The sequence below is a fragment of the Microtus ochrogaster genome, linkage group LG4, assembly GCF_000317375.1.
Source record: "Microtus ochrogaster isolate Prairie Vole_2 linkage group LG4, MicOch1.0, whole genome shotgun sequence".
NCBI classification, from domain to species: domain Eukaryota; kingdom Metazoa; phylum Chordata; class Mammalia; order Rodentia; family Cricetidae; genus Microtus; species Microtus ochrogaster.
Genome location: NC_022030.1, coordinates 61962058 through 61980672, shown reverse-complemented (window position 1 = coordinate 61980672; position 18615 = coordinate 61962058). Strand labels below are relative to the sequence as shown.

The 18615-nt window shown below is 47.6% G+C and overlaps 1 protein-coding gene across 9 annotated transcripts in view; it reads left to right on the top strand.

Moving 5' to 3' along the window:
- The window catches only part of Agap1 (ArfGAP with GTPase domain, ankyrin repeat and PH domain 1), a 456884-nt gene that overhangs the window by 409335 nt on the left and 28934 nt on the right, over positions 1-18615 (top strand). The window contains exon 19 of one of the 9 annotated variants that reach the window (XM_026786120.1): positions 14397-14469. The exons of the other annotated variants lie outside the window; for them this stretch is intronic. Coding sequence (XP_026641921.1) covers positions 14397-14454 — 58 coding nt within the window. The 3' untranslated portion in view covers positions 14455-14469. Of the gene's footprint in view, positions 1-14396; positions 14470-18615 lie in introns of those variants that run through there. 9 annotated transcript variants of the gene reach the window in all.

Here is an 18615-nt window from a genome sequence, read left to right as displayed (position 1 = left end):
ACACATACACACACATCCTAACATACACATACACACACTGCAGCATACCAGCACACATGTACCCCAACACACAAACACTATATACATGTATATACCTGGTACGTATATATATATATACATGTATATACACCTGGTACACATATATATACATGTATATACACCTGGTACATATATGTATACTCACACTTGTACACATAGACACATTCCAGCATATATACACACATATCTACACATCTCAACACACAAACACATATATATACATGTGTATAGACATGCTTACATGTGTGTATGTGTGCATGCACACACACACACACAAAACATATCTTTCTATAAAGAAGCAGCCAGTCCCCTGAAACAACCATGCATTGGCCTCAACCAGAACTGCGGGCAGGTTGGGAGAACAGGCGCCTGGCACAGCTGCCTGGTCTTCTGCCTGTTGTCCCCACACCCCTATTAGGGCAGCTCTGGATGGCCTATAATTGGTTCCAGCAATCCTCAGCCGCCCTGAAAACTGCCATTCAAACTTGAGCAGCATCGTGATCAATCGGAGCTGACGACAGCTGAAGCAGTATTGACTTCCCATTCCTAAACAGGGGGATCGTTAGTCAGGGAAAGCGTCTTTTAATTACTCCCAGGAAGCAAAAGAAAAAAAATCTTTTTGGATGGATTCTGCAACAGCTGCCATTTTTTTCCAGTACATTCGATATTAAATTTATTGTCGCAGGAGGGGAGAGGATGCCCTCCACCCCTCTGTAATGGGGGTTTGATTTGGAGAAAGAATCATGTTAGAGGGGAGATCGATGTGGTAACAATTAACTACATCTGGGCTGGAATCGGAGCTCCACCCCCCCACACACACACACACATTGCTATTGATACCATTTAAGCACACACTTAAAATATTGATTGTATGTGGGGATGTCGAGATGGTCATAGAGGCAGCAACAGGGGACAGTTATCTGGAATTGGGGCTAAGAATGGGGACCCTTGGTGGGCATGTTTATGTGTCACACTGTGTAGTAGACAGTTGGGACAACTGAGTCTGGAACCACCAGGTGCTCGGGGCTCTGGGTTCCAGTGTGAAGATTGACCCTTACTGGAGGGAGTGCCAAGATCGCTGGCAACCCTTTGAAATGAAAGGAAAATAGCCTTTGGGGTAAAGACATTATGAGTCAGGGGACTGCCTGTGCCATACACAACACACAACATGGTCACCTGGCAGCCAGGTGTCAGGTGTTCTTGTTGCATCCACACCACCTGGCTCCCCCCGTGGATGAAATGAGGCTTGGTCGTCTGCAACATCAAAGCTGCTGCCGCAGACCCCTGTGATTCCTGTCCTCGTGGCTGTGTGGCCAGGGCTACTCTGCACCATGCTTACCTGTCCCCTTCATTGCCGTGCCCTCTTCTGCAGAAGCTGGTTATGTCGGCTTCGGTGATGGTGATTTCCTACTGGAACAAGGCAGTCCTCTGGGCAGAAGCCAGGAGGCTTGGTGGTGTAGCTGTCCCCATTTGGCTGGCTTCCTATGTGTCTCCCTGATGGCGTCTGGCCTGGGAGGGTCAGCAGAGACCGTGTTATTTACATTTTAGTACAGGTAGCCTATTTATGTGGTACTTGGCACCTGCTGGCTTGGGCTGGGAAATCAAAGGAAGTTAGGATGCCAAACTGTGTTTTCAATTGCAGAAACAGCACACGAGAGAAACTCCTAGCACAGCCGAAATCACCCATTACCACTTTGATGCCACTTGGAAGGGGACATTGACGGGTTTAATGCACATCCTCTTCCTGTTTTAAGCGTCTCCCCCCCCCCACACACCTCTGCCACCACACACCCTCACACCCCTCTTTCATTATTTGTAACTTCATCTCTCTGCCTAAACTCCCTTCTTGTCTCTGGCCATCGATAGGAAGGTCAGGGCCCACATCAGAAACTTGCGTGGGAGAAGACTGGCCACACACTTCCAGACCCAACCAGTCTGCCCCGCAAGAGGAGTGCCACTTCTCTTTGATTCTGCAGGGCCACTTTCATCTTATTTATGCACACGGAGATATTGATAAAGGGGAAATGTATCCAAACTGAAAATAATTGGATCCCCGCAGCTGACTCTGAGATATTAAAAGCAGCCCCACTTGGCCATGTCTTTGTCTTGTTAGGTTTGATCATAAGATCACAATATAGTAATCTCAGGCTCAAATTTCTGGCATAAAGATGCGCTGTTCTAAATGTGGCCTCGGGGACACGACTGCCCACGCAGCCCCGGGATTGTCTCCTCTGATTATTTTTCAACAGTTCTTGGCCTGCTGGGGTCAATGTTTTTGTGTCTTTTGAGTGTTCTCTATGCTGGACACCTTTCTCTATTCTCTTTCTTTAAAAAAAAAAAAAAAATGGGGAGGGGGAGAAGTAGGAGACAGAAAAAAGGCCTTTGCTGGGCTGACCAGAGTCCATCTGCAGTTGGGTGGCATCTGCTCCCCACATGTCACTTCCCTCATTAACAAGCAATTGAATTAATTAAATGCTACTCAGAACACGCATAACAAGCTACCGGCAGTGTCCAAATTAGCACTGATAATCAAGGATGATTCCCTTTATTATCTTGCTAAGTGGTGAGCACACTCTGCGCTCCCTGTCTGCCCTCATCTATTTACATACCCCCAGCTTCTGCCTTTGCACGAGGAGGTTATCTTACCTAGTTAATTTGCCACGATCACCAAGCATGGCGGATTGATGCCTGCCCGGCCACCACTGCCACAGCGCTCGTGTGGGGGAGCCCCCTTCCCGGTTGCCCTCCCCCAGCCCCAGCCTTTGTAGCTCAAGCTCCCTGATAAATTAAAGGCCACCCCTGTGGTCTCTCAAGTGAGTAATAGAGGCAGAAATTTCATTTTGCAACTGGCTGATTTAATGATCCGAAGGGTAATTAATGGCCTGATTATCTTAATGTTAAATATGTCCGGCAGCAATTACTGTGACCTCCCGCTTGTCAAGGTCCGGGCTGTGCTCTTCTTTCAATTAAGTTCTCTGGGGCTTAATGGCATGAATAAACTCCTCTGATTCTATCATCCTGGACGCAGAGGGTTCAGGGAGCTGGGGGCTCGTTTGGAGTTTTAATCAGCCTGTCTTCTTCTCTGGCGACCAGAGTTAACAGTTATAACAAGGGCAGTTTAACTTTTCTTCTTTGCCCACGCAGACCCCCTCGCACGCTTGCACACACGCGCAGCTTTTATCTCGCTTATTTTGCCGTGTTTACTCCAGCGCTCTGAGGGAGAAAGCTGTCTGTGAAGGAAGCTGCTGTGCTTCTGAGGCCTGCCTCTTCCAATATGAATTACCATGTGAACGCTGTGGTTTTCCTGTTAGACAGCCTTAATTAATTGGCAGGAGCCCCCCGAAAATGACAGTACCACTAATTGCAACTCAAAGTGAATTTCTGTCACCATGGCGTGCCTTTCGGCGGCCACGGCCCAGCCCCAGCCACAGAGTAAGGCCACCCTCCCTGTTCCCTGTGTGTCCAACACAAGCCCCGGCAGCGGCAGTCTCCCGAGGAGCCAAGGCTTTGCAGGCGCGCCGTCTACTTGCAGGAGTGACATTTACTGCCAATAAAGTTTATACATCCATGGCTCTACAAACCCAACAGCTGCTTGGGGACCTCTGCTTTTACTTAAGAAATTTAGCAACTTCTCTTAGCAGCCGAGCTGGAATCTGACCGAGAGCGCCGTAACTCACGGTGCAGCCCTTCCTGTCTAGATGGCTCTCATTAGCACATGGCTAAATACGCTTGAGTTTACTAGAGCGCTGGGCCCAGATCCCAAATATTCTACTATAAATATTAAGCCAATTAGGAAAATGTACAGATGAGGAGTACATTAGCACTGCTTTAAAAATAATATCTATAGATTACAGTGACAAGATTGTGTGAGGGCTTCCTCACACAAGCCGAGGCCAGGGAGTTTGTTGGGAATCTGAGCTCAGACAGGGAGCGGCTTGGCTAAGCCCTAACAGACAGGCTCTCATCCTGAGAAGGGTGGTTTGGAGAAGACTCTTCCTGAGCTTAGCCATAAAGGGTCTCAGTTTGCAAAGGATGCCTGTCCTCACACTCGCCTTTGGATAGGGTGATGTTCAGGGTTGCTCATGCCGCCCACTGCCTGGGAGCCTGGTTATTTATCTGATGGCTGTGGGAAGCCAGTGTGAGCTGGAAGCCAGCCTCCCTGCCAGAAAGCAGTCTCGGGGTGGAAACCTGTGTTGTTGACTCTGAAATGTATCCATGGAGACAGTTGAGGAGCTTGTGGATGTTCACATTTCTGACCATGCCTGGAGGATGTCTCTCGGTTCCTCAGCCAGGTGAGCCTCCATCCGCCTGGAAGAGCTTGTGAAGGACGGGAACAGGAAGTTAACTGTTCTAGGTTGGAATTATATACCTGAGCTAGCAGATGCTTTCTCTTGATTCTTGTGACATCTTCCAAAGGATCATGTCTTCCGGTGCAATTTTATCATTCCATGTGGGAAATGCTTCTCTCTCTGTCCATCATGAAAGGGGAGGAAGGTGTGTATACCTGGTGTCCCCAGTACCCTCTGTGCCTTTCTTTAGCATGGTGAGATTGTCCGTGTCTTGCAAATGAGGGCAAGGCAGGCGTGGGATTCTGGTGTCCTCTGCCTGGGATCACACGGATCCCCTGAGCCGGACTCTGACTCCTGACATCATCCTCACTCCTGCTGCACCTTTTCCTTCTTGGCTGCGTAGCTCGGGAAAGATCATATCCACACAGCATCAAGAGGAGCTACAGCGTTAGCAGTGGCCAGCCCAGCTTGCACTCAGTTTCTCTGTCCTCAGCTGTCCTGTGTCTGGGTGTGGGCATTGGTGTAAGCTTTTTGAATATGAGAATATGTCCATAGTGTCTTCCCACTAGTGAACTGCCGAAGCCTCAGTAAAGACAGAAAGCACAGTGAGGTACCCTTTGTTTCCGTTTGCTCTTGTATGGCCAGCTTAACCGCGCGCGCGCTCTGCTCAGGAGTCAGGAGTCTTCATTCTCATGCAGAAAATGGCCCTGAGAACCCTGAGCAGTTGGTCAGCCACACAGGTGCTGGCCGAGCTTGCCAGATGCCTCCACCCTGTTCCCGATGTGGTCTCACTCTGCTGTGTCCCTGACCCAACTCCTGGCTTCTGTGGATGCTGCACTTCACCCTTCGTTTTGTATCTGATGATGAAATAAGGAGCTGGGCCAGAGGATTGGGAGCTCAGCATCATCTGTGATTCTGGTTTTCAAAGCGAGGGCGTTTGATCCTTTGTGAAATGAAACTAGTCATTATGCCCACCCACTTAATCATGTGGAGTTAATGCTAAAAGAAAATAATATTTATGAAATTTCCTAGGCCCCTTCTTATCTAGAAAGTACCCTGGGCTTTGTTCCCGGGTCCTCCATGCTGCTAGTACTAGTAAGAGGGCCAGGTGGCCTCTGAGTGCGTGGAAAATGTTAGCAGTGTTTGTTCTGTTCTGCATCTATATACTGGCTTATACAGTATCAATACCACCTAAAAACAACATCCTCAGGACCCACCCCAAGCCTATGCAACTGGCATCCCAGGGGTAAAGTGCTATGATTTGTGATTCTAAAACCTGCTGGAGTCCAAGAAGCTTTTCTTTCCATAATCAAATGTTAGTGACCCTGCCTGTGGACTTTCTGTCTCAGCCCAGACCTCTGGAAAGCTTTGTGTACTTCTTGAGACCCAAGCCATCTGTCATCCCTTGCCATGTTTCATCCTTGGCCTGGCATGTCCAGAATATCATCCCAGCAAGAGTTACAGCCACAGAACATCCCTTTGCTCCTAGGAGAGGTTTCACACACTGTGTTCAAGTGGCATTTTTCCCCAGGAATGCAAGGTTGGTTCAGCAAACACAAGCACATGCACACGTCTGTACACTATACCACAGTAATCACCTCAGGAAATAATAGCAAGTGCTTCTGATAAAACCCAATACCTTTTGTGATCCAAGCGCCCAGCAACCTTTATAAAAAGAGTAAAAGGGAAATTTCTGAATCGGTTGAAGGGCATCTATGAAATACCAACGGGTCTCCTCATCCTTAGGTGGTAGGGTACTGGCAACTTTTACCTGAGCTTAAGAACAAGACAAAAATAACCCCACTTCTTTTCAGCATTGTGCTGGAAGTTCAAGCCAGGAAGTTTGTCAGGGGAAAGAGACCAGATGCATCCAGATGAGGAAAGAAAAAGTAAAATATCTCTACCTGCAGATGACATAATGTTTATGTTGACAGTCCTAAGGAATCACAAGACTCTGACAAGGAACAGACAGGTTCAGCAAGACTGAAGGACAGGAGATCATTGTTCAAAACCCAATGGTATTTCTAAAACTAGCAATAAATAACCAAAATAAAAGTAAGGAAACAATTCCAATTACAAATATCACAGATAGAAACACATTTAAAAAAAAAAACACAAACTGAACCTGTGCTCAGAAAACTTCAAAGGGTAATAATTAGAGATCAAAGGAACACTTGTCAGGATACAGGCTGTGGTTTGGAGAACATTAATATCATTTGGATGGCAGTTTCCACAATCATAGCTGCCTTTTTTTCAATCTTTTCACCAAAAAACAAAATGTACAAGCTAATAGAGAGATGTAACTGATCTAGACATGTAAGAGACTGTAAAACTAGCCAAATAATTTTATCTTTAAAAAAAAATGTTATTCCGGAGTCCAAAAGACCAATGTGAGCTGGAGTACCTGTCACTTAGAGATCCAGTGGTCCAGAAAGCAGCTGGAGCTTTTCTGGCGAATGCTTTGCCATCATGACTTGCCTGGAGTCTCTCAAGGGCCTCCGCAAGGGGAGCTCCAGTAGTTACACACTCTTTTGTGTTAGCTTGCTGAAATTGTACATATCTGTTGAAAATTGGGTGATGAATACCCTGACAGGGAGATTGAGCTACCTGAAACCTAAGCCATGATTTGGACCAGGCCTAACTTGGCTTGTGGACTTGTCACCAGAAGGCCTCTGAGAGTCTGAGCACACTCCGCACACACCTGGAATACGCCTAGACTGTTACCTGCAACATACATGTCTTACCTGAAATGTCCAAATAGAATGCCATCCTTGTTGTTGAAATAAGTTGTGAACACTGGATCACTGAGGGCAGCGAGAGTAGTCTTTTAGTTTTGTTTTTGTTGGTGGTGATTTTGTTTTTAAGATAGGGTTTTTCTATGTAATCCTGGTTATCTTGGAATTCTTTTGGGTATACCAGGCTGGCCTCAACTAACAGAGACCCACCTGCTTCCTGTTTGCTGGGATTTAAGGCGTGTGCCACTGTGCCGGGCTCTATTTGATTGTTTAAAAACTTACTTGTGGGGGCTGGAAAGATAGTGCAGTAATTGGGGGAGAATACTGCTCTTACAGAGGACCATGGTTCAGTCCTCAGCACCCACTGTGGTTGTCTCACAGCTACTTGTAAGCCCAGCCCTGTGGGGCCCAATGTCCTCTTCTGGTCTGCATGGGCACCTGTATGCATCTGTACATACCCTCACATAGACCAGCATAAACACATAATTTTAAAATCAATATAAAAAATTTAAATTCTGGTCAGTTTTGCATATGCATCTCGCACAGCTTAGGTGTGTTGTCAAGCCAGTTTCAACAGCTGCCTTCGTGTACCTGTTTATGATACTTCCATGACCCCAGGACGTTCTTTTCTCTTTGTCTTCCCTGTTTAGGGCAGCTACAGATCTGGTGTCTATTAGCACCGATTAGTTTAGTTCCTCATAAAAATTCCTATGGAGGGAATCATGTGGCGCCTGTGTGTATCAGTCAGTTCTTCCATGGCTATGATTCTTGAACCCGAGAAGAGAAAGATCGTTCAGCTTATGGTTTGGAGGGTTACTGTCCATCATGGCAGGAAGACATGGCGTTGGACAGCCTCGCGGTGGCAGCATGCAGCAGCTCCCTGCACCAATCTCAGCGGATCAGGAAGCAGACCAGGGACCAGTACTTAGCTCTTTCTTCCCCTGCCATCTTGATTTAATTGAGGACGTCAGCCCAGGGTTGGTGCCACCCACTCACTTTTTGGAACCACCCTCAGATACACACAGAAAGTGTTCCTCACTGTTGCCCTAGGCTCCAAAGTGTCCAGTATTTTTGCTTCTCCAGAGGGACCACATTGGATGAAGATGAATTGTCTTGAGCCCCACATTATATACAGGGGTATCCAACCTGTGAATGGCAGTTTGCAGAACCATACACAGGTTTGGTTTGTGTGATTTGTAGCACAGAGAACCATCATGGTTGCAGGCAGCGCATGGGTTAGACACCCCTCAATGTTTTATGTGTGGTGTGTGCATCTGCACATGTGCATGCATGTAGAGGCCTGAGGGCAGCACCTCATGTCTTCCTTTTTGTTATCTTTTTTACGGAATTGTTTTACTTTTAATCACATGTGCCCACCTATCTGTATGTCAGCATATACACATTTGTGCAAGTCTCTGACAAGGCCAAAGACACCAGATTCCCTGGAGCTGAAGTTACAGGCAGTTCTGAGCCATGAGACTTGGGTGCTGGGAATAGAACTTGGTTCCTCTGCAGGTGCTCCTAACTTGTGAGCATCTCACCAGCCTCCACCTTCTGTTTTTGAGACAACTTGAGACCTATAATTCCTGTCACCGAGGACCGACACTTCTGACCCTCCCCAGTCACTGAGTGCATGTGTTGCACAGACATATTTGCAGATGAAGTGACCGTACACAGTAAACAAATAAGTAACAATCAAAATGGGGTATTGTCATGTGGCTATGTCTCATTTGCTACGATTTCCTACATCAAATGATCAGCACACCTCATCACTATGTACAGTAACAGCTACTATTGAGCCAGTCCCTTTGGGAGGGAGATTTAATAACTTTGTCAATGAATAATGTGAAATAGTATATGCCCTGAAGTGTGGGTTGAAACCAAGGGTTACTTGTACCTGAAGTAATGAAAGAGGGTCTGCTTCCCCATCCTGGATAGAAATCTTGGCCAGCATATGGGTTCATAGGATGTGAGATCTAGCCATGGCAAGTGGCTTTCATGTGTGACTCAAGAAAACCCCAGATCAATGACTGTTTCCCCATGGCTTACTCCACCGTTTCCCAAGGGACAGCTCTTATAAACTTTCAAGGTCGCCCACGGGTCCTGCGGCATCTCACCGGGCAGGAGGAGGGCAAGTCGTGTGTTCCTGTAACAAGAAAGACCCTTACTGACATCAGATAACTAGCTGCAGTCCAGCATGAAACAGCCAACGGACAAGCGTGCTTTCACTTCAAAAAGAAGAAAGAAACCCCAAAACAAACAGCAATCCCTAGGATGGAAATGTACCCGTATCCTATTCTGCCTTTCCCAACACTGCTGGTAAAAGTGGAAACTGAGAAGAACCTTCCTGGAAGAAGCTTGGCAACACAGTCTTTGCAGTGACGTGGCTTCCAACCCAGAGAGCCTGCTCTAACACTTACTCAGATGGCTGGAGACGTGTGCAGAAAGACGCCTGGGAGATCCTGTTGCATTACTGCACTCGCAAGTTCAAGCTTTAAATAATGCAGAAATCAAAGTAGGTAAACTGAAGTATATGCAGTATTTTTCAATTTTTTGCACTTATTTATTTGTCAGGGATTGGGGGAACATGTCACAGCACACATGTAGAGGTTGGAGAACAAGTCCTCTTTTTCCACCCTGTAGGTCTTAGGAATCACACTCAAGTTCTCAGGCTTGATGGCAGGTGCCTTTACCCACTGAACTACCCTGCCAGGCCTAGTATATATCATAATGTAATGTAAAATATTGTATATGCCACATTTTGTAAAATGTAAGTCATATCTAAGTGTAGTATATATGTACACAGTTGTACATAGTTATGTATATAATACATAGGTGCCATGTATTCACATAGTATATTGTAATGTTTGTGATTACTAGGTCATACATTTTAAAGTGTAGCATATGCATTATTTCTGTATGATAATCCTCTAGCATATACGGTATGACATTTTAGCCATTACATACAGTGCAACTGGAAATGTAGTAACAGACAGATGGCCACAGTATACAAAGTCAAAAGCATCTTGTAAATTATATTGTACTATAAATCGTTAATTGGCACTATTTGTATATGATGCTTGTGACATACAAGTCTTAGAGGAACAGGTGGTGACGTCTCCAATGTGAGTTGTGCCCCTCACCAAATGTGAGCGGGTGAGGCGTACCCCAAGAGCACTCTTGTCTGTGCACTGGCTGGAACCTATGCTAAGAGCACAGGCTGGAAGAGGCATCACACTTGCGCAGCCTTCTTGATTCCCTCTTTGTAAGAGGTACTGTTCCCATAGGTGAGATCTCGGGGTGGGGAGAGACTAAAGAGTCAAGGGCAGCTTCAGGTGGCCTTCTTCCCCATCTCTGAATAAGATGGAGTGGGGTCCACATGCAAACCATCACAGACTAAGTCTGAAGTCCTTTTCACAGCATCTACAACCCCATGAGTTGCTCAGGAATCTGTCTGACCTGGCATTCCACCTCCAGGTATACAGTCAAGAAATATGAAACTACCCATCCAGGAGATGGAGAGATGGCTCAGCAGCCAAGAGTACTTGCTACTCTTGTGGAGTACCCAGACTTGAAACTCAGCACCCACATGGTGGCCCATAATGGTCTGTAAGTTCAGCTCCAGAGGATCTTATGCCGCCTTCTGACCTCCTTGGGTTCTAGGCACATAAGTAGCACACAGACATGCATGCAGGCAGAGCACTAGAATTAAATATTAAGAAAGAAATAAAGAAAATGCATGTTTACACAGAAGCCTGTGTGAACGTGGTAGAGTGTTCTTGACTGCCAAGAAGTGGGAATAAAGAGCATGCTTGTAACTGTTGAGTAGACAAACTGCCTATGTGTGCCTTCTGTTGCCCACGCTGGTAAAAGAGCGGCCTCTCGAGGCACACTGTGATGTTACTGAACCTTTGACATGATGTTAAGCCAGTTGCTAAAGAGCTCCTGTATGATTCTGCTTACCTTAAAGTCAGGATTGGCACATTCATAAACAAAGAAGGGTGGTGGTGGTGGTGGTGGTGGTGGTGGTGGTGGTGGTGGTGGTGGTGGTGGTGGTGGTGGTGGTTGCCAAATGTTGGAAGGGAGCAGATAGGAGATGCATGAGGAAAACAGTGACTGCTCATGGGTAAGGGGCTGGTTTTAAAAGAAAAAAAATGTTCTATATAGTCACATAACTGCAAAATACTCAAACTACTGGGTAATATGCTCTAAATGGCAGAATGGCAGGTTGTGTGGGTTGTATCTCAATAATCAAAGAAAGGATTATGCCACATCTTTAAGCGAAAAGAAAAATCAAAGACAATGTGTTCTGTTGTTTTAAGTGAAGCCAGAGAAAGCCACTGTGTCCAGGACGGGCAATAACTATTTAGGATTCCCAAGAGGGAATCACGAGTCCCTGACAGTCAGGCTTAGAGGCAGCTCAGACTCATTTCTTTGGCACCAGTGATCTTGTCTCCAGAATTCTTTCTCAAAATAGCCGTGCATGTAGGTTCTAAAGTCTCCAAGAGATGTGGTTAGAGACAGATCACAGGGAGGGCTTGTGAACTGTGTGGAACTATGCAATGGCTAATTTTAATTGTCAACTTGTTGCAACTTAGAATGACCTGGGAAAAGTCTCAATTGAGAAACTGTCTTTAGTAAATTGGACTGTGGTATGTCTGTGGTGGGGACTGTCTTGATTCTTACCTGGTAGGAAAGACTCAGCGCACTGTGGGCAGCACCATTCCCTACACAGGGAGCCAGGCAGGCAGGAGTGTGTTCATTTCTTCTCTTCTCTTGGCTGGGTGTAAGGCCGTGTTCTAACAGCACAACATCTCTAAGTCCATCCCTTGACTTTCCTCCAGTAATGAGCTATAGCCCAGACTCGTATACCAAAGGAACCCTCACCTATGTGACCTGAGCCCCGTGGACCTCTGCAACTCTCTGACTTCAGCTCTTTGTCTGGAAGAGCTGGCTTGGGGATACAGTTTTCACGTAAACCAATGGTGGTAGGAAGGACATGGGCTCGTAGGGTCTCTGTTGAACAAGTGGGTGCTGAGCTGAGCACCATTGGTAAGAGAAGGACCAGGTGTTTGTCCTTCAGATGAGGGCCATCTCCAGGAGATGTCTAAGCTTGCTTAGAAACAGGTGTTCGGAGGTCCTCTCATTTTCTTGGTCAGAAGTATTTTGTCTTTTCCTTGCTCTCTTGTCATGCTGCACGCCTGGGTCTCCTGTATCTAGCTATATCTATCCTGTTAGCCCCTGGTGTTTTCTCCTCTCCCTTCTCACTATCATCTTCTCTAGTCAAAGAACATGGTGAAAGGATTTTAGCTAGTGTAATTACCCATGCGTTGTAATCACTATAAAAAGGTATTTGGACAGCCAACAAGACGGCTCAGCAAGTAAAGGTGCTTGCTGCCAAGCCTGATGACCCGAGTTCTATCCCCACGACTCACATAGTAAAAGGAGAGAGAGACCTCTATACACATGTCATGATACACAACAAATAATAAATAGATAAATTTAAAGTATTGGTGAACTATTTTAATTCTTCTTTTGAACCAAGTCTGTGTTAACCAGTGTCTTAGTTATATCTATATACTCTATTATGTATCTTAAGTAGGACTAGCCACACTTCAAGTGTCCGCTGACACTAGCATTTGGGACAGCATGGATCTGAGCACTGTGAGAACAGTAGCACTTGTCCAGCAACCTTGCAATACAGCTATGGAATTAGAGTACCTGATTAGGACATGCAAGGTTTGTATACCCACCCCCCACCTTGTAACAGCCCAGTCTGGCAGTAGCTCACCCAGAAGGGCCGTGCCTCATGACCCTGTGACACCATGTGGGTCAGACCTCTTTAAGATTCTGCCACCTATCAAGTGGGAGTCCTGCAGCACATAAACCTCTAGGGAGCACTCCCTGTCCAGACTGCAGCAAATGGATCATGCCTTGATTACCTTACCAGTTCCTTGGGTCCTGCTGCTCCAAACCCTGGAGTTTCCCCCCAGACCTAGTGTCTGCTCTTCAGATGTTATGTTGGTCATGACCAATGTCAAAGTCCATCTCAAGACTTTCTGTGTCATTGCAGCTGCCAGGACCAAGCCTGTGTGGCCAGTGAAATCTTTTGTATTGTGCTGTCCACTGCCACCTGCAGCTACCAGCTTGGTGCCCCAAAACACAGTTCTGGAGCTGCGTACATAATTTCCCAGGCTGGCTTGGTCTCCAGGGCCCCCTATTCTAGGAGCACATGTGTCCAGAAAGTCTGTTCACTTCTAGAGAAGCCATAGCTGCTTCTGAAAAGGCAGAGGGCCACAGAGGTGGCTGCCGGGAACACAGCCCAGGACTGCTGACATCCAGATGGCCTTTTGTAATAGCAGCCCCCTCATAAAGAGCCCAGGGGTTTCTTTCATTACCGAGTTCTCCTAAGGACCTTTCCAGGCCCACATCGTGCATCCCAGCCACCCGAGGGCGCCACTTCACAGAGATAGTCCCAGGAGCCCCTGAAGTGTGTGAAACCTGAAGGAGCACCTGCACTCTCCCGCTCCCTTACACTGCCGTACACCTCATGATCACTTACGGCCCTGTAGACTCTTCTTTGGTATGAGTTAGGCTGAATGCATACTACAGGTAGGATAAGGGGTCGTCTCCTGCTTTCTGTCCATGAGCATGTCTAGAATGGAAGGGCTGTCTTCCAGCCTAACAGAGAAAAGCAGGGGCGGGAGTGTGCTACAGTGCCTGCAAGTAAATGCTCTTTTTATCTGGCCTGGCACAGGCTCTTAATTCTCATAAGTTTAAATTCACCAATTTCAGGTTTATTCGAACAGGAAGAAAACAAAACAAACAAGCAAAAACAATGTTCATTTATTCTTACTTTATATGGTCCACATAAAACCTACTACCTAATATAGTAGGTGTTTCTGATCCACACCAAACCCGAATAGAAGTGTAGAAGTAACTTAACAGGGACCAGAAACTCCTTCTTGGCAGAGCACTTGGCGGTGTGTGTTTATTTCCAGTTCCCTTTTTCCTTTAGTCACTGTCTGTGCGCTGTGTTAAGGCTGAGCTCCGCGATGGAGCTGGACACAGAAGGCTCACGTACCATGTGATTTCCCCAGTGTGGAATACCCAGAGATGGCAGATCTGTACAGACAACACAGAGGAAACTGCCTAGTGAGGGATCAGTATTTCCTGCCCGGCACAAGGAATCCTCTGGAATGGTGGGAACAGGCTAGGACCATATTCAGGAGATGCTTGCACAGCCCTGTGGACTTAATAAACATCGCTGTATTGTATGTCTAAAACAGATGAATTTTATGGCATGTAAATTATACCTCAATAAAGCTGTTAGGGAAGAAAAAGACTCAGCCCCACCCGCTCCCACTCTGGGGTGGGGGGCAGTTTACTAAGAAAGCCAAAAAAGAACAAAACAAAAGGGTCTACTCCATTCTCCTTGTGGCTGTAACAGTGAGCTGAATTCCAGCTGCAGAAGACGGACCATCTGGCCCCAGCCCTGGTTTCCTAGTGTTTCAAAGCCTCTGGGTAAATACGGGCCTCTTCGATCTTGGAAATATCTGAGGATAAGTGGTCTTTGGTGAACTGCAAGGCATGTCCTCCTGTAGGAAGCTTCTGCTCACCTGCCAGACTTCACGTCTCCACAAGCCTTCCCATATTCCCTGTTCCCTGTCCAGGACTGTCATATACAGCAGATAGATCCCCGCCCCCGCCCCCGCCCCCTCCCCCACGCATGCACGCACACAGTGCCATCAGGCCCACCATTAATTCTAGTTCTGAATCCTGTGCTTAAAAGAAGTGACTTGGATCTGAGGTTGATCTCAAGAGAAATATGCTTTAGAGGGGCCAGGAGCCTGTGAATCCAGGCCTAGGCCTATAGGCAGCTCTGCCCCTTTCCATGGCCATCCTTGCCTGCAGAGGCCCTCCATAGAGTGTGAACTTCACGGAAAGCTAGAGTCTCAAGATGAACTTGGAAGGCAGAGCCCCAACTCCTGAAGCCATCTTGACCATGTCAGCACATGAACCAGGAAGCCCAATCCAAGCCCATTTCCAAACCAAAATATGTCCCTGTGTATTTTAGTCCCAACCAGTGGTGTAGATATTTCTAGAAACTGAGAAGGGGTAAGGGAAAGAGGCTTCTTTCTGGCATACGCAGCTTCAGGGTGGTAAGGGGAAACCCTAGTGCTGAGTACATCAGGCTCGCAGCATTTCCCAAACAGACATAGCAGTGGAGAAGACCCTTCTACTTCTGATCTGTGAGAGACACTTGTGCTCCAGGAGGGAGGGAGGGAGGGAGGGAGGGGGAGAGAGAGAGAGAGAGAGAGAGAGAGAGAGAGAGAGAGAACACTTCTGCCATGATCACTCAGTGTTTGCTACTGTCTATAGACTTCCCATGCAGATTTCTCTTCAATGTTGATCTTTAAAGCAGAATTGAGCCTGGGGTACTCACTTAACTGCAGTAGAGACACTGAGGCATGAGGACCTCAAGTTCAAGGCCACTTTAAGGCTACCTAATGAGTTCTGGGCCACCTTAGACTATATAAAGAGATTCAGTGTTAATTCTGTTTCTTAAAAAATTTTAATTGCCAGGCGGTGATGGCGCATGCCTTTAATCCCCGCATTCAGGAGGCAGAGGCAGGTGGATATCTGTGAGTTCAAGGACAGCCTGGTCTACAAAGCAAGTTCCAGGCTACACAGTGAAACCCTGTCTCGGGAAAGCAAAAAAAAGAAAAAAAATAGTAATAAAATATGTTTAAGAGGGGTGGAGAGTTGAGCCAGCAGTTAGGAGTGCTTACTGCTCTTTCAGAGGACCCAGGTTCAGTTCCCAGTAATCATTTGGTGGCTCACAACTACCTGTTAATTCCAGCTTCAGGGCATCTGACACCCTCTGCCGACCTCCTCAGGCACACACATGGGTACACACCTACATACAGGCAAAACAAAGGTTTTTTCTTTTGTTTTCCTCAGTCTTCTGAGATCACCTGTCTCATCTCTATAGACATCTCCTGAAGCACTGCCCCAGAGCTGCTGCTATATCTGCCCCCAAGCACTTGCCGAGTGTGAGCGGGGCTACGGGTTCTGACTGGGCACTGTTCTTTTCTATGGCATCATAACATGGGTGTGGGTCTAATCACTCGCCCCTGTGATGGTGCTGGGATGGCCATGCCTGTGTCTACACCTTGTGGACCTGCTAATTCTTTTGTGATGAAGGATTTCTAAATAGAGTCCAGCTAGCCAGAGGCATGGGCTGCTGGGAATCTGACCAGCATGGCTCCTGTCACCCCCACATCTTATTTGTCCTTTCTCACCACTGCTCCTGCTCCTCAGAGCCCATCCCAGATCACACAGGTTTCTGAGTCTAACACTTTGACCCAGTGCTGCTCAACTCAGAACTACTGGGTCCTGCGCCACTCTCCCAACCCCCTCTCTGCTCTCGAGGACAGACCAGGGAGAGGAAAGAAGGGGAGGAAAAGGTGTTTAAAGAGCTGCCTTGTGTGTTTGGAGGGCAGACCACAGGAGGGAGTTAATGCAGTAGGCTGAGCCAGGATTTGAGTGTTTCCTTAGAACCCTCAGCTGACTTGATGAGCCCGCCCCCACACCCTTGTTATTAAAGCCATGGCCATTACTTGAACTCCACAGCCCAGACGACATGGCTCACATCTACCTAAAGCCTTGCCAGCATCACTGAACCTTAGGCTCAGCCACATGGTCTTGTGAGATTGACCATCACTCTTGCTGTGGTTTGAACTACCCAGAGAATCCCATTCTAGCAGGTCGTATTGAGCTCCCTGCCTCTCAAAGACTTTTCTTTATAAGCAAGTGTGACCAACCGCACATGCACACACACACACTGCTGAGCAGGTAGATAGACCCCTTCTCACCATGTGGCTGTCACTCATAGGTTGGCCCTTACTTTGCTCTTGTGACTTGGACTTGATAGTTCCTTTCCCCTTAGGAGCCCTAAGCTGCTCCTAGACGGGCTCTTCAGTCTTCCATCCCCTTTTGGTACATAAGTGGCCACACCCACCCACCGCCTTCTTACCTTTATCACTTCCAGCTTTACCCTTCACTCCAGGAGAAAGACCTAGGCAGTGAGACCACAGTTCTGCCCTCCGCTGAGGACAGAAGCTAGGAGTGGGAACCTGCTTCCTGCCCCTTTGAAGTGCAGCAGACTCCCTTTAGCGCCCTCGGTCCTGCATGTGACCTGCACTCACAAGGCCAGCACCTGGAAAGAGACAGAGGCACACGCAGGGAGAAACACTTAATACAGCAGCCCGTGCAAACACTGCAGCATGGCCAGGTAGAGGAGGAGGAGGCAGGCTGCAGTGGAGCAGAGGAAATCACCCAGGAGCCTAGACAGCGGGGCAGCTGTACAAAGATGGAAGGGGCCCTGGCCCGGCTCAGTCTTGTGTGTTTCACTGTTGCTGTAGACAGTATTCCACGTGAGGGTGGAAGGGAGAACGCAGTTGTCAGTGTTGCCTGATTGGCACATGATCCTCCTGGGTGATGAAATCAAGTATGTCAGACAGAAGTAAGGCCTACCAGCCCCTGTTCCGCTCATTGAGATGAGTCCTGGGGCCCATGGACACTGCATATAATAGGTTGTATGGTGGAAGAGGAGCTTGGCCCAGGGGCCAGAGTTTTTGTTAGGTGTGTAAAGGTGGCACACACGCCGGCCAAAGGATGGCCTTGGGTGTCGTTCCTCAGGTGCTGACCACATTGTTTCAGTCAGGCTTTCACACCAGCCTGGAACTTTCCACATAGTCTAGACCAGCAGGACCAGTTGAGTCCCTGGAGTCTTCCTCTCTCTGCCTCTCCAGCCCTGAGATTAGAGACATGTGCCATCACTCTCCCGTTTCTTTTGCAAGAGTTCTGGGTGTTGGACTCAAGTCCTCCTGCTTGCAGAGGCAGCACTTTGGCACCGGCACCATCTCCCCAGCATAAGCTTTTATAATGCTCACAGCCCCGAGTCGTGGAGAAAGCTGTGGGCTTCCAAGACTGGGCCCCTGTGCCCATGCTTGGGAAGGCTGGTGAGGACACAGGCGCTCATAGCCCGTGCTGGAAGGACAGGGAGACATGAAGATGGACAGGGGCCAGGCACTGTCTGACAGAAGTAGTCTCCAGTCTTTATAGCCCTCCACAACGCTCTCTTGGGCTTGTGGCCCAGCAAGTGTGGAGGTCTGTATGATTTCCATGCCAAAGAGAAGGAGTTCACAGAAAGCAAAATGCCCTGATGCTGCCAGGTGTTGAGCCCAGTGGGTGCCACCAAGGTCAACCCTTGCTACATCACAGATTCTCTGCCCACCCCAGCTTTGGTCTTCCCAGTCCTTCCTTTAGAATAGGACAGATAGATATGTAACCCCTCTTGCCCACAGAGGGACTTGCCACACATTTGTTTAGAAGGCACATAGGTTTACTCTCTGTCAGTCCTGGAGATTAGGTGTTCAGAGTCAGCCTACCTGTGTTTAATGTAGCGTGCTCCCCTGCTTCCACAGGTGCCCACTTACTTTGGACCCTGGCCTCATCATTTTGATTCTCTTGCCTCCCTGTTACAT